This window comes from Gymnoscopelus braueri (genome assembly GCF_963280865.1).
Source record: "Gymnoscopelus braueri genome assembly, chromosome: 12".
Taxonomy (NCBI): Eukaryota; Metazoa; Chordata; class Actinopteri; order Myctophiformes; family Myctophidae; genus Gymnoscopelus; species Gymnoscopelus braueri.
This window is the reverse complement of record NC_137614.1, coordinates 9,999,994-10,017,243: the sequence shown is the minus strand read 5'-3', so window position 1 is coordinate 10,017,243 and position 17,250 is coordinate 9,999,994. Positions and strand designations below refer to the sequence as shown.

At 43.3% G+C, this 17,250-nt stretch overlaps 1 protein-coding gene across 1 annotated transcript in view; it reads left to right on the top strand.

Annotated features, from left to right (window-relative positions):
- The window catches only part of LOC308096368 (ERC protein 2-like), a gene marked incomplete at both ends in the record, with an annotated part of 339,729 nt that overhangs the window by 194,937 nt on the left and 127,542 nt on the right, over positions 1-17,250 (top strand). The window contains 2 exon segments of the mRNA XM_080443792.1: positions 14,066-14,121; positions 14,124-14,155. Of these exon segments, the coding sequence (XP_080299918.1) occupies positions 14,066-14,121; positions 14,124-14,155 (88 nt within the window).

The window sequence follows — 17,250 nt, the reverse complement described above, 5'->3', positions numbered from 1 at the left end:
TGGAAAATATCGAGGTATTTACTTTACCTTGGCCTACTGGCAGCGTGCGCAGACAGAGTCACACACACGCACACAGACACTCTAATTAAAATGATAATAATAAATAATAGATATATAGATAAATAATATAATATAATAATAATACAAAATAATACAATACAAAATAATAATAAAATCTTAGTGTTTTGCCAATTATTTGGGGGCCCACTTGCAATACCCTCGCGGCCCACTAGTGGACGCCCCGGCACATGGATGGAGAATCACTGTTCTCAATCAAAATTAGCGACAATATGAAAATATGAGCCAAACGTGCCGCTGTGCGCACATACTGTGTATAGCATCTGGGAGGAGGAGAATTAATGGATGTCTTTTTAATCAGAGTGTTTCTGTTGGAACTCCATCAGATGGCCTATTAACCACTATCTGAGAGAGAGAGAGAGAGCGAGAGGAGACGAGCAGATGAGGAAATCAGACTCTCATCCAAGTTGGCCGTGTGCAGCATGCAACACATCTCCGTGATGGATGTCCGTGATGGATGTAGTCGGCAGGTCGCAGCAGTAAATACTGCGGGCCAGCGGGGGAGGGGGGAGGCCCACTGACAGCTATTTCACGGCTTACATCTCATAATGGCGTTTGGCTACCCTCAGTATTAACGTCCGATCGTTACCGCCACCTTTTTTTATTTATCTGTTTGTTTTCTGCGTGTGAAAAGGAGCCTACACGCTGGAATGCACCAGCATGTACTAGCCCCCCCCCCCCCCCTGTTCAGTAGACTGTGTCCCAGAACAGGGCTTCCCAAATGCTTCCATGCCAAGGACCCCCAAATATAGCCATAGCTTCTGGCTGTGGCCATCCTGTTCCAAAAGGCAAAAGAAATTGCCAATCTGCAAGCTACGTAGAGCAGCTATGTTCCAATTTTTTTGACGATTTGGGGTAATTTGTCAACATTTGAAACATTCTGACAGTAAGCTCATGTCCAAAGGCCATGTTGAAAGTGTTTAAACTGGCACAATAATCTTATGAATTGAATTAGAATGAAAAGGGATTTATATATAAATGTATAAAATAGAAAGAAAAAAAAGTGCATATAAAAATGTTGTTTTAGAACTATTTACCGCACACACACTTTGAAAACCCAGCCTCCCAGAGGACATCATTAACAGAGTATACTTGGAAGCGTTATGGATCGTCACACATGACAGTGAAAGACGAATAATAAAAAAAAAGCAGCCATTGTGGGAGGGAGGCTGGGAGCAGTAACAGTAACAGGGGGAATTCCAGCCGTTCGTCGTTGCTATGTATCCTCGGCTCCCGTTGACTAAACACAGCCCACAGTGTGTAGTTTCCCCCGGCAAGCATCATAATTTCTAATAATAAGGTACGCGGTGCGCGGGCTGGGTTAACATGCTAATGATAGTGTCAGACCGCACCGCCGTTATGTGGATGTGAACCCGCGTGGATGCGCTCCATCTGGAACCTAGCCGCTCGGCGCTAATGAGCCTTCAGAAGCACATGTGAAGAGTTCCACTCCCCAAACCAAAGCACATACCGCCACTTCAATAATAAAGAGGCTAACGTTTATGCTCCCGTCGTACGGCGGTGTCGCACGCTAGCTTGCGCGGCCGAAAGCTCAACGAAATCTCACAACGAAATATCACAACGAAAGCTCGTTGTGAGCTTGTAGGTCGGCTGTTTTCGGCCGTGCAGCGTGACACCACCGTCGTAAGACAAAGTATAAATCGCAGGGGGCCTATAACACACTAACTACAAGACCCAGTCAAGTTGTAACATAATGGTTTCTGGCACGCGGGGCCAATACTTATCCCACAATTTAATTTATTGAAAATATTCTAAGGAAATAGTACAGAAAAGAAAAAAAAACAGAAATAAATTGGATATACTGTACATATAGACATCTGGATTTTTCATCTAACCCAAGTGAATAGACAAAAAGTTTTGTGTTCAGGTTTTCCCAAACTGAATTATTATATTGTTATGTCTTTGGCCACTTTTCATACGATAGTTCCACAGCGCATGAAGTCCTCAAGGAGGTGAAGTGACGGCGAAACCTGTGTGTTAACTACAGTATATCAACCTCCCCATGTCCCACCATATCACTGCTAGTGACTGGCTAAGCACTCTGGTATGTAAAGGGAGGCTTTCAGGAAAGGGGGGGGGGGTTGTCCGTGTGTGTGTGTGTGTGTGTATGTGTATGTGTATGTGTGTGTATGTCAAGGGGAGTCTTGAGGAGAATGGGAGCTTGGTGTTGGGCTTGGCAAGAACCTGCTGGCTACAAGGAACTACTTGGTTCTTGGCTGACACACATTCACACACCACCCCTTCCCCCCCTGCCTCTCATGTACACACACATACACATACACACACACACACACACACACACACACACACACACACACACACAAGGGTACATACGCGCACACACACGTGCACACGCACGCATGCACACACATCATTTGCAGTCTTTGCTCTTATAACCATACGAAATTCCAGATGTTCAATATAACGACCTATAGAGCATCATTCGTTTGAACGCAAGCACTCTGACTTTCTCTCTCCCGCCCCCCCCTCTCTCTCTATCTCTCTCTCTCCTCCCTCCCTCCCTCTCTCCTTCTCCCTCTCTCCTTCTCCCTCTCTCTCTGTCTCTCACGCACCACACACTCATCATCCTGACAGGCCTGCAGCACCCCTACGGTTTTGTACACATGTGTGTACAACGTTGTGTGATTTCGTAGAGGTCGGTGTGTGTTTGTAAACAGCGTGTGCGTGGCTGCGTGTCAGGTCGCAGGTGTTCTCAATAGCATTATGAATGAATGGCGGCCATGTGAGGTCAGAGAGCTGCGTGAGACCGCATGCGGTCCAACAGAGATATATACTGTAGATATATATATATACACATTAAAACCTGGGAATAAAACCAGAGCTCACGGCACGCTGTAGGGAGTCGCACTGTCATTCATAACACACGGACAATAGAATGCAACGCAACACACGCGCGCACGCGCACACACACACACACACACACACACACACACACACACACACACACACACACACAGACACACACAGACACACACACGGACACGGACACGCACACACACACAGAGAGACATATCTGCTTTCTCACTGGAGTGCTCGTTCTTGCTTTTCTCTTTCTCTCGCTCTCACACACACACACACAGACACAGACATACATACTGTACTCGCATACATACGCACGTGCACACGCACGCACACGCACGCACACACACACACACACACACACGCACATGCACACGCACACACACACACACACACACACACACACACACACACACACACACACACACACACACACACACACACACACATAAACACAACAGGCAAACTAGTATTTGCGTAGCGATAAGAGACGTCTCAGGGCCATAAAGCATCTATCAGCGATAAACAGACGTGGTCTGTTTGGATCTCTCAGCGCTCCAGTCCAGCCCAGTTCCCCTGATAAGAGACTGCAAGGCTCCCAGTGTTGACCTGACCGCCTCACGCTATACTTTCATATTTCAATATTTCCATCCGCTAGCCCCCCCCCCACACTACCCCCCCACTGCCCCAAACTCCTCTCCGTCTTCAACCCCCTCCCCCCCTCTCCTGCAGAGGAAACATGAAATTTGTTTGATTCTGATCATATCGCCACAAATCATATGCCGTGTACCCCGCTGCAGCTCTTGAGGCCTTGCTTTGGCGCTCGGCGTTCCGCTCCTGCCTCTCTCTACCCCCCCCCCCCCACCCCCTTAACCCATTAAGACCGGGAACGCATCTGTTTAAAAAAATAGCAGATATACAAGCTCATAGCGCGGCGAACATTTGTGCACATTTTAGATATATATTCTACACAAACAGTTTTTTTTAAAAACGTTTATGTTACTATATCAGTGGTGCTCTAACTTTTCAATGTCAAGGACCAACCAAAATTATATGTATTTGGCCGCGGACCCCCGTCTCAAAATATGTTGTTCCAGGGACCCCCAGAAGCACAGATCGGAGTAAAAAATGTTCGCTTTAAAATGTATATATATATATTCAAAGGTTTGCACAAATTTTTACGATAAAACTATAAATAGCAGATCTACAAGCTCATAGCGCGGCACTCGGTGCCAAAGTAATCTAAAAATGACACACAGATGCGTTCCCGGTCTTAATGGGTTAAAAAGTCTTATTATGATCCAGTTCTTGCTTCATGCGTATTATTAAAAGAAGGGGGGGGGGGTGAGAGTGAGGTAAGTTTTATGACGGTTTAGAGAAGATAGCAGCAGCAAGTGGCTTGGGGAGGTGGAGAGGAGCTTAGATATAAATAGAATAGAGAGAAAGACAAAGAAAGAGAGACAGAGAGAGAGAGAGAGCGTACATAGTTATAAAAGGCGATGGGTACAGCTAGACGCACAGAGCTGTGAGCTTTTCACGGCCAGGAATAAAGCAGAGCTGCTTGTGTTGGACGGTGGGCCAGCGGAGCGCTCCAGATGGATGGAGGAGCCAGAGGAAATGTGAAGAAGAAAAAAATTATAAAAACCCCGACTTATTCGCTCCATTTAAGAACCTACTGGCCCTCATGCACACAGTGCTCTCGCTCTCTTTCTGCCTCTTTCTCTTTGGCTCTCTCGTCCTCCCTTATACCCCAACTACTAGAGCCTAGTAGTTATACTTAGCTGCGTGTCGCCGGTCGCGTCGAAAACAGCCGATCTACAAGCTCAGAACACGTCGACGCGCAACTAAGTATAAATCAGCCTCAACCAGTGGGGTAAAGTAACTAAGTAGATTTACCCAAGTACTGTACTTAAGTACAATTTTGAGGTACTTTTACTTTACTGGAGTTTTTCCAATTTTCAGTACTTTTACTTCTACTCCACTACATCTCAGAGGCAAATATTGTACTTTTACTCTACTACAATTATTTGAAAACTTTAGTTACTTGTTACTTTGTGGATTTTGATTATTATTACAAAACATACATTAACCACTTCAGCCGTATATACATTTCGGCCATTTGAAAATAGCCGATCTACAAGCTCACGATGCGACGCATTGTGAGCTTGTAGATCTGCTATTTTCAAAAGATTGTTTTACATTTTATACATTTGAAAACTTGTGAAACAGGACCTTCTGCATAATGAGTACTTTCTACTTTTGGTACTTTAAGTACATTTTGATGCCAATACTTTTGTACTTTTGCTTGTAACCGAGTACTTCTACATTGCAGTATTGATACTTATTATTTAAGTAAAAAATCTGAGTACTTTTTCCACCACTGGCCTCAACCCCCTCCTCCCCACCCCATCTCATGCTAATACATATTAATAATGAATACATGATTCACGGTGTGTCGCTCCACACTCATTTGCACGCCGGTCTCACATTTCTGCGGTTATACGCCCGTACCATCTGTATAAAGCATGATTTATACTCCAGTCATACGGTGGTGTCCTATGCGGTGAAAACTGAAAATAGAGTCGATTGCAACACGTTGTGAGCTTGTAGATCAGCTATTTCCGGCCGCGGGACACCGCCGTGTGACTAAGTATAAATTAGTCATTACAGTTATTTACGATTGCTATCAACCCTTTTTTTCAGTTCTGTAGTCACATTTTCACAGTTAGCATCAGTCTGTGTGGGCAACGCCTCGATGCGAGGAGTTGTGAGCTTGTAGATCTGCTCGTAGAACACTCTTGTATGATGAATTAATTAGTGCTTTCATTTACGGAAAAAAAACAAAACATTGAGTTGCAAATAGTACAGTGGTACAATATTACAATGGTAGTTAAAAACATAACACATAAACCTTTCTAGGACCTGTTACAAATTGCAGACAGGTGCTCTTTTATGGCGGTTTTGAAGGAGGGTAAGGAGTCACACTGCCTGACAGCAACGTATAATGTAACCTACTGGGCTGAAGTTGAAGTGAACGGCCGTTCACATTGTAGAAAGAAACACAAATGTATCCTGCTGTTGTTGATGTTGTTTGCATTGCCATTGTGAAACAGCTGACTGAAGTTATGCAAATATATCAATAACAGCTGAACACTGCCACGGGGGTGGATGATTGGCATGCAAAAGAGAGTTCCCAAGGTGCCTTGTCAGAGAAGATAATTGTGACTGGAACCAGAAAAAAGTGCCTCAAGTCGACCATTCCGAAATTCCGCAAATTAACCCAGTAAGACCGGGAACGCAGCGCCCATACCCTAGGTGAGGTTGGTGAAAGGGCCTACTCTGTGTGGAGTTTGCATGTTCTCCCCGTGTCTCCTAGGGTAGTTAATACCCTCACAAAAACATGTAGTAATCCTGGTCACTATACTGCCTCCCCCTGGTCAGCCGGGGCGCCTGATGGAGGGGAAAGGAACTGGTTGGAATAACGTGTTCCTTCCACGCGCTACGTCCTACCAGGGAAACTCCCCCCTGTCAGGTGACAAGAAGCTCAGTTGGCTCTCATGCATTGAAGGAGGCATGAGCTCGGCCCTGGCCTCCCTAGGCTGGTGGGGGGAGTGTAGTGCCCAGGATCACTTGGCACCGGGTGAAAAAAGGGTTACAAAATCGAGGGATAAAAATTTACGAGCTTGTAGATCTGCTATTTTTTTTTTTTATCTTGAACATTTGTGCCAATATTTGAATATATATATATATTTTAAAGGGAACATTTGTAACTCAAATCTTTGCTTCTGGGGGTCCCTGGAACTAAATATTTTGAGATGGGGGTCCACGGCCAAATACATTTTGGGGGTCCTTGACATGAAAAAAGTTTGTGAACCAGTGATTATAGCAACATACGTTTTTTAAAAAAAAATGTTTTTGGATTTAGAACAGATTTGTAGAATCCCCAGAAGCAAAGATTTTAGTTGCAAATGTTTGCCTTGAAAATATTATATATAGTCAAAGATTTGCACCAATTTTCACGATTTAAAAAAAATTGCAGATCTACAAGCTCATAGCGCAGCACTCAGTGCCGCACTATGAGCTTGTATATCTGCTATTTTTGAATAGCCAAAGAAATCTAAAAATGACACAGATTCTCTCCCAGTCTAAATGGGTTAAGAAAATAGGTTTGCTGGAAGCTGCAAAAATGAGCAATAAGGCCTACATGAGTAACAAAGTGATGAACCAGGTCACATTATTCGGTGTGATGTAATTTCTCAAGATTGTCAGCACCACTGCCTTAAACATGTAATGTTGTTGTTAGCAGGAATAAACACAGAAGCTCCCGGGAGGAAGTGGACTAAGAAAGGGGAGGCGCCAAACTGAGTTCCTTTTTTTTACACACAAAAAGGAGGTGGTGCCCCCGGGGGCAAACGGAAAAACAACAACTGTAATGCGCTGTCGAGTGGCCTTCGCCTCGGTCCAAACACTTTGGTTTGTTTTTGTTAGGTGTGTGTGTGTGTGTGTGTGTGTGTGTGTGTGTGTGTGTGTGTGTGTGTGTGTGTGTGTGTGTGTGTGTGTGTGTGTGTGTGTGTGTGTGTGTGTGTGTGTGTGTGTGTGTGTGTGTGTGTGTGTGTGTGTGTGAGAGAGAGGGGTGACATGCTATCATCTGTCACACAGATGGCACGCCAGCATTGGGTAGCAGCCCGTTGGTTTGTACACCTGCACTAGTAGCGGCTCAGCCTGTCTGATAGCTGATATGCCCTCATGGCAAGACTGTACTCCACGGACATGCCTCTTAGCTTAGACAAACACACACACATACTACACACACACACACACACACACACACACACACACACACACACACACACACACACACACACCAAAACACACTCAAAGGGGTCTTCCATCCCTTACATACACACGTGTGTGTGTGTGTGTGTGTGTGTGTGTGTGTGTGTGTGTGTGTGTGTGTGTGTACTGCCTTCATGCGCTGTCTCCTTCCATCATAACATTGGTTTTCTCAGAGGATGTGAAAGCTACCGCTATTTATTTGATGGCGTGCACGTCGCGTCCGTCGGCACGCACACGTATGCGCTCGCACGCGCGTGTGTCTGAGCGTGCGGGTGTGTGAGAGCGTGTTGAGTGGGCTCCTAACATAAATTACCCACCAACATAGTTCGTAACACACTCACACACACACACACACACACACACACACACACACACACACACACACACACACACACACACACACACACACACATTGTAAGGGCTGTGGCAGCAAATATTTGCCTGTGTGTGGGGGGGCAGCATGTCGGCTTTGCCCAGTGTAAACAGGGCAGTGTGGATACCGTGGCTGTCGAGGCAGAAACCTTGTATCTCCATATTTCACAGTTTTTCATGAATTAATGTCCTATACTTAATCATACAAGAGTGTTGCAAAGCTTGCTGAACGGCTATTTTCTCTATTTGAAATAGGGCTTGAGTGGTTAAAGCGGCACTATGTAACTTTTCCTTTAATTAATAAAATGTAATATTGTCCAATCTCTATGGTAGAGCAGTGGTTCTCAAACTTATTCATGTCAAGGACCCCCAAAATGATATGTATTTGGCCGCGGACCCCCATCTCAAATATTTTGTTCCAGGGACCCCCAGAAGCAAAGATTTGAGTTAGAAATGTTTGCTTGAAAAAATATATATTCAAAGTTTTGCACAAATGTTCACGGTTTATAAAAAATAGCAGATCTACAAGCTCATAGTGCGGCACTCTCTGCCGCACTATGAGCTTGTATATCTGCTATTTTTGAATAGCCTAAGTATAAAAGGTTAAAATTATTTTTATGCTATATTAACACATTCTGCTGGGGACCCCCTGGAACCCCCCCAAGGACCCCTGGGGGTCCCCGGACCCCACTTTAAGAACCAATGTGGTAGAGTATGTTACTACAATATAACTTATACTATTGGGGTGGTTGTATTTTGTCTCCCTGCTCTTCTATTGAGACAATTAGATCGTGTCAAAGGTCATGTCTCACCTAGACACAGGATCTGACACGAATTTTATTGATTCAATTTGATTCAATTTATCCCCTGAGCAAGCAGGCCGGCTCTATTAGTTCAATGGTAAAAACAAATCAGCACTTGCGCAGGAAAACCTGGTTCAAATCCGGGGTAGAAGAGGAAAGTTACATAGTGTAGCTTCATAATATATTTGAGTTAGTTTGGGTCCCTTCCAAGAAATGCAGTGAAGACAAAAAGTACAATATTTCTATAAAAAAATGTAGCGGTGTGAAAGTCATCAGTTTGAAAAAAAAAATACATAAAGCAAAAAACAAACAAACTCCAAACATGTACTTCAGTACAGAACTCAAGTAAATGTACTTTGGTTACTTATTTGAAAATCGTCTCTGTCGGGTGGAAACCTGACAGAGACGATTTTTCAGGATTCAAATTCAAAATGAATAGCAGATCTAGAAGCTTAAAACACGTCGCCGTGTTTCGAGTTTGCATATCTGCTACTTTTGATACTTTTGTGCGACGCTGTAGTGTGATCAAGTAGCGTGTTAATTTTTACGAAAAAACACAAAGTTAAAATTCGGAGATAAGAGTCCGACAGCAGCAACAAAATGATTTTTTTTAACCCATTTAGACCGGGAACGCATCTGTGTAACCACTTTAAGCATTATTTTATACTTTGGCTATTCAAAAAGATTAGATCTACAAGCTCATAGCGCTGAGTGCCGCGCTATGAGCTTGTAGATCTAATATTTTTGAAAAATCTTGAAAATGTTTGCAAATATTTGAATATTTCTTTTTACATTTTTGACTCAAATCTTTGCTTCTGGGCCTCCCTATTACAAAACATTTTGAGATGGGGGTCCGCGGCCAAATATATATCATTTTGGGGGTCCTTGACATGGAAAAAGGTTTGGGAACCACTGATTATAGCAACATACGTTATTTTATTTTTAAACTGACATTTGTAGAATCCCAGAAGCAAAGATTTGAGTTAAACATTTTGCTTTAGAAAATATATATTTCTATAAAAAAATATAATTATAAAAAATATATTTTCAAAGAGTTACACACATTTTCACTATTTTTGAATAGTCAAAGAAATCTAAAAATGACACGGATGCGTTCCCGTTTTTTGGACATACGAGGTTTCCCCCCCGACAGTGACAGAATAATAACGGCGGCCCGCTTGGCAGGCTGCTGGAGGGTCGCAGTGTGTTTACAGTGTCGGAGGCGTCTCTTCAGCACTAATTTGTCACTGTCAGCGCGCCGTGCGTGTTCTTACGCATAACTTTTGAAGAACAAGCGTCAGGGCTCAACGGGTCGGGGGCTCAAAGGCACTATTTTGATTCTATTTCGAGACGTAGTATATGTGTGGGGATGTGTTGGATTTGAAAGTGTGTGTGTGTGTGTGTGTGTGTGTGTGTGTGTGTGTGTGTGTGTGTGTGTGTGTGTGTGTGTGTGTGTGTGTGTGTGTGTGTGTGTGTGTGTGTGTGTGTGTGTGTGTGTGTGTGTGTGGCGAGCTGCAGCTCTCAGGTGTGTGTGTCTGTGTGCAGTGGTGTAAAGTAACTCAAGTACTGTACTTAAGTAAAATGTTGAGGTAGTTTTACTTTCTTCAGTATTTACAATTTTAAATACTTTTACTTCTACTCCACTACATCTCAGAGGCAAATATTATACTTTTACTCCACTACAATTATTTGAAAACTTTAGTTACTAGTTACTTTGTAGATTTTGATTACCGTGTTATTACAAAACAGACAGTAATCACTTCAGCCCAATATACAGTACATTTCGTCCATTTGAAAATAGCAGATCTACAAGCTGACAATGCGTCGCATCGAGCTTGTACAGTAGATCGGCTATTTTCAAAAGATTTGTTATACATGTTTTAACTTGTGAAATGGGGCATTCTGCATAATGAGTACTTTCTGGTACTTTGAGTACATTTTGATACAAACCGTTTTCTAACTTACTTGAATCCCGGACTTTTACTTGTAACAAAGTATTTCTACATTGCTGTATTGATACTTTTACTTAAGTAAAACATGTGAGTACTTTTTCCACCACTGTGTGTATGTGTGCGTGCGTGCGTGCGTGTGTGTGTGTGTGTGTGTGTTGTCAGCTAAATGAATAGGAACAGGCAGTAGTATATGGAGGTATAAGTATGCAGTATGGTTGTAGACCAGCTAATATACGGGTTAGCTCTGTAATCAACACCCCACAGACACACACAACACTGACACTACATTTACACTGGCCCCCAAGTGTGTGTACGCACCGGCTTCTGTGGCTTTCCATGTCTGTCTGCGTGTGTGTGTGTTAGTGGTGGAAAAAGTACTCAAATGTGTTACTTAAGTAAAATTATCAATACTGCAATGTAGAAGTACTCTGTTACAAGTAAAAGTCTGGAATTAAAAATTTACTTGAATAAAAGTATTGGTATCAAAATATACTTAAAGTACCAAAAGTAAAAGTACTAAAATGTTTGAAAATAGCAGATCTACAAGCTCACAACGCGTTGCGATGCGACGCGTTGTGAGCTTGTAGATCGGCTATTTTTGAAATAGCCTAGGTATAAAATAGGGCTAAAGTGGTTAAAGTATGTTTTATAATTGTTATTTTTAATTATAATATAATAATTTATATCTGCAAAGTAACTAGTAACTAAAGTTTTCAAATAATTGCAGTGGAGTAAAAGTACAATATTTGCCTCTGCGATGTAGTGGAGTAGAAGTAAAAGTAAAGTCAATTGGAAATACACCAGTACCTCAAAATTGTACTTGAGTAAAGTACTAAAGTTACTTTACACCTCTGCTCACACCTGGCTGTTTATACACCTCTGTATCTGTTTTTCTGTCTGTCTGTATCCGTATTTCTGTACTTACTGTGTGTGTGTGTGTGTGTGTGTGTGTGTGTGTGTGTGTGTGTGTGTGTGTGTGTGTGTGTGTGAGTGCGCGCGCGCGCTGACAGATTTACACAGCGGTGTCTCGGCCCTCGTCCGTCAAGTCTCATCTTGTCTCAGTCTGTCATGTTACTCAGACCAGACAGAGACGCAGTCTGTGTTCACGTCTCTACCTATAACTGTACAGTGCTGCAGCTGTGTGTGTGTGTGCGTACTTGTATTACTATACTTTGTCAGGGCCAGATGTCCCCACAAGTATAGTAGAATTAGAGAAATAGACATTACATTTCGTTGCTCTTGGGACAGAAACCATATTTTAACTTTTTCAGTTTTTTCGGTAAATTAACGTCCTACTTGATCACACCACAGCGTCACGCTAAAGCCATGCATTTCGAGCTTGAAGATCTGCTGCTTTTCATACTTTTGCATTTGAATCCTGAAAAGTAACAGTTTTGGACATGTGAGGTTTCCACCCGACAGAGACGATTTACACGAGTTGCATGCCAGTGTCGTGCAGCGGAAAATAGCTGTTTTCTGCCATTTTCGATGCTGTCCTAAAATGTTATGTCCTCACAAGTATAGTAATACAAATGTGTGTGTGTGTGTGTGTGTGTGTGTGTGTGTGTGTGTGTGTGTGTGTGTGTGTGTGTGTGTGTGTGTGTGTGTGTGTGTGTGTGTGTGTGTGTGTGTGTGTGTGTGTGTGTGTGTGTGTGTGTGTGTACCATATTGGCAATATTCAAAACACCAACATAGCGTACACACGGCCCGTTTCAGCTGAAGCTTTGCTGCAACCGCTTGTGGAACCATCCAAATGTTTTTTTGAGCTGCAAACAGCTCTGTTCTGTTACTGAGCTGTTTGAACAGTTCAGCTTGAACAAGTCGCTCTCCTCCACAGTGACGCAAAGTTTACCCCCTAAAATAAGAAAGAATCCAAAACAGTGTTCATTTTGACAGCAAATTCTGATTTAGTCTTTTGAATAACACACCTTTTAGTTTCAGTCCCATTTTAGTCATCTGAAATTGTCTTAGTCTTGGTCATGTTTGAAAATAGCAGATCTACAAGAAAATAGCAGTTCTACAAAAATAAAAAATAGCAGATCTACAAGAAAATAGCAGATCTACAAGCCCACAACGCATCGCGACGCGCTGTGGGCTTGTAGATCGGCTATTTTCAAATAGCCTAGGTATATAAAATAGGGCTAAAGTGGTTAATGTATGTTTTATAATGTAATAATTTATATCTGCAAAGTTTTCAAATAATTGTAGTGGAGTAAAAGTACAATATTTGCCTCTGAGATGTAGTGGAGTAGAAGTAAAAGTACAGTATACTGTATAGACAATTGGAAATACTCCAGTAAAGTAAAAGTACCCTCAACATTGTACTTAAGTACAGTACTTGAGTAAATATACACCACTAGTATTAGTCGACTAAATATAAATAAATAAAAATTTCGTAGTCATTTAGTCTTAGTCAACAAAATTAACACTGATCCAAAACTAGAGCTAAAACAGCAGTTGCAGAAAGGCAGTTAAATAAAGGGGCCATTGTGATGGTGGAGCATACATTTTAATGCACGCTTTGAGCATGCTTTTTTATATCAATACATATCTAAGCCATATAATTAACCAGTGTGCAGTATACTTAGTTAACCAGGATACCCCAAGGCTCTGTATACTAGCTCTGCTAGTATATCCCTCTACACCAAATCTCTTATTTGCAAAAAATAGCTGATCTACAAGCTCACAACGCGTTGCAATGCAACACATTGTGAGCTTGTAGATTTTCCCTGAATATTCTCCCTAGAATCGGGACACTAGGGTTCAAGTGGTTAACGCCTGATGTATACTAGTTAGTTACGTGGCGGTGTCTCATAACCAAAATAGCCCAATGCACAAGCTATCAACGTTCTCACATTGTGAGCTTGTAGATCTACTATTTTCAGTACAAGACATGGTGCACAGGAGGTAAGCCGTATTAACACATGATTTGTAGCTATAGTTGTGCGCCAGTGTCTCACACAGAAAATAATCTACAAGCCAACAAAATGTCACAGCGTATATTGTAGCTCGTACTGTGAGCTTGGGTTGTGAGCTCTGCTGTTTCCATTACAAGACAAGATGCACAACTAAGTGTATAAATCAGGCTTTAGATAATGATTGATACTGATCTCTCTCTCTCTCTCTCTCTCTCTCTCTCTCTCTCTCTCTCTCTATCTCTATCTCTATCTCTCCGATCTGAAGGCAAATCAAGTCGCCTAACGTCCAGAAGCAGATGGTACCGGGAGAGATCAGAAGAGATGGACCGATGGACATCCACACTCTCCATCACAGGTGTGTGTTGTGTGTGTGTGTGTGTGTGCGTGCGTGTGTGCGTGCGCACATTTCTCATCCCATAATGTATGTCTAAATCACCTTCTCATCGGAGAGTGCAGATTGGATCAACCTCTCCTCTCCTCTCCTCTCCTCTCCTCTCCTCTCCTCTCCTCTCCTCTCCTCTCCTCTCCTCTCCTCTCCTCTCCTCTCTCCTTTGCCATCTCAAGCAGGCCATATGTCACCCATCAACCGTCTATATATTTTTCTTTATCCTTTCCATCTTTCCTTGCACTGCATTTCTGTTCTCCTCCAGTCTACGCATTTTTCCATATTGTTCTGTTCTTCCGTCCTATTCCACTCCTCCTGGCCTCCCCCCTCCCTCTCCCCCCCCCCCTCTTCCCTCCCCCCTCCCTCTCTCCCTCGGTGCATCTCAGAGTCAGTCCTAAGTGGAAGAGACAGGCATTTAGTCCAGCAGAAATCAGCTCCATACGCCCAGCCAGCAGCGAAGGGCATAATGGCTCAGATGGGAATAGTGAGAGACTATTCGGCAGGAGAGAGAGAGAGAGAGAGAGAGAGAGAGAGAGAGAGAGAGAGAGAGAGAGAGAGAGAGAGAGGAGAGAGAGAGATGAGAGAGAGAGAGAGAGAGAGAGAGAGAGAGAGAGAGAGAGAGAGAGAGAGAGAGAGAGAGAGAGAGAGATTTCTGCTGCCATATTATCCACAAGTGATATGGTGTTTGTACAGTAGATGTATACCCGCTTAGGTGTGTGCGTGCATGTGTTTGTGTGTGCACATGCATGAGTGTTCTAGTTGCTTGCCGTTTCTTTGTTTGATTATGTCTCTCTGTGTGTGTGTGTGTGTGTGTGTGTGTGTACAGTACGTATGTTTCTCCATGTGTGTACATAATGTGTATTTCACGTGTATGTGTAGATTGTGTATACAGTCTCTGTCGGGTGGAAACCTCAAAAGTCCAAAACGGTTACTTCTCAGGATTCAAATTCAAAAATAGCAAAAGTAACAGATCTACAAGCTCTGCAGATCTGCTGCTTTTGATGCTTTTGAATGACGCCGTATTATGATCAAGTAGGGCGTTAATTTATGAAAAAAAAAACACAAAAAGTTTAAATATGAGATAAGAGGTTCCTGCCTGACATTTTGCATTCGCTCAGGTGTGTGTGTGTGTGTGTGTGTGTGTGTGTGTGTGTGTGTGTGTGTGTTGTGTGTGTGTGTGTGTGTGTGTGTGTGTGTGTGTGTGTGTGTGTGTGTGTGTGTGTGTGTAGTGTGTGTGTGTGCATGCGTGTGTGCGTGCGTCTTTCAGAGCGCCTGCAGAGTCGTACTAAGGTGTTAATATGTTCAGAGCGCCAGCCGTGCCAGGCTATTCCCACAGGACACATGTAGAGAAGCAAGACTACCTCTCTCTGCCAGCCAGTAGTGTTTAATATCTCTCTCTCTCTCTCTCATCTCTCTCTGTGTCCAGTCTGGGTTTTATTTTGTGTGTGTGTGTGTGGAACTGTTAGGTTAGGTTATTTATGTGTGTTCTTGGAACGGCAGTGCTGGCAGGCTGCATCCAACATCCCCATTTCCTCTTCTAAACAGTTCCTGTGCAGAAGGTCGGACACATTTATATTGCCACGAGCCCAGAGACAAACACGGAAGGGGTTGCCAGAGACGGAGAGAGACGGAGAGAGAGACAGAGACAGAGACAGAGAGAGAGAACGGCAGTGGTGAAAGTAACTAAGTACAGTACATTTACTCAAGTGCTGTACTTAAGAGTAAAATTTTGAGGTGTTTTTACTTTACTGGAGTATTTCCATGTTTCAGTACTTTTACTTCTATATTGCAGTGTTGGTAGAGAGAGAGGAGAGGAGACAGAGAGAGAGAGAGAGATAGATAGACAGACAGACAGACAGAGAGAGAGAGAACGGGAGGGGCGAGTAGGCTGATAGATGTGAGCATGACCTGGTGTTTCGTCATTTTTGGGGCAATTTCACTTGGCCTCATGGTGGGTGTGAAATCTTGAGGTCACAAAGGCCAAACACCACGGCAGCAGCAGGACCATACAAAAAAACAATGATTTTATGTCCACATAAATAAGGAATTGAACTTTGTACTTCTTGGCATAAGGCCAAACTGAAGGGGCAACAGCAGCCATGGCCTTGAAATCCTCCATGAAATCCCTTCACTGTAAGGTGAAGTCCACCCAATGGACTCTATGGAAACATTCAAGAAGGGGCTTAATTGTAAATACGCTTGACTCGTGCCTATAGCATTAATCCTACGCTATAAGCAAATCTCCATATTAAGCATACTATATTTGGCAAAGTGAATGCAGCGTAACTTGGGAGCACAGACACAGGCGCTGGTGTGTAGCGGTGTTAGTGTAATGGTTTTTAGTTTTTTTTGCTCAGCAGTATTGTTGAGCAACCATCTCTTAATTCTTTCTCCTCCTTTTATCTCAGAGAGCATCGGGAACATAGCACGCTCCGAGGTGTAAACACAAACAAACGCGGGTCCTTCTTTCACCACTTTTTCTCACTGGCCCCCTTCCTTCGCTCGATTACTTCTCTCTCCCTCCATCCCACTGAGTTTATATGGGGGGGGGAGAGAGAGAGAGAGAGAGAGAGAGAGAGAGAGAGAGAGAGAGAGAGAGAGAGAGAAGAGAGAGAGATGAGAGAGAGAGAGAGAGAGAGAGAGAGGAGGAGAGAGAGAGATGAGAGAGAGAGAGAGAGAGAGAGAGGAGGATGAGAGAGTGAAGAGAGAGAGAGGGCGGAGAGAGAGAGAGATAGCATCGCCTCCCTATCGTCTCCATCGCGCCACGCTGCACTTCACAAACACAGAGAAAATGCACATCGGAAACGTTCACTCCAAACCTTCACACACAACCCCCCCGCCCCCCCCTAGCCGCAAGCAACTCTTTACATGCTATTTTTGCTATCTGGCGTCCAGAGTTGCAATACCAACCCTTGACCGCCCATCCAAACAGAAGAGTCCGATCTGATTGTATTAAGCGACGTTAAACTAAACCAACATTGCAGCTGTACGGAAAGCTTGGATTATCCTCTTTGTATCTGCCAAGTTTTTGTTTCGTAAAAATCCACCGTAGAGACATGTTATGA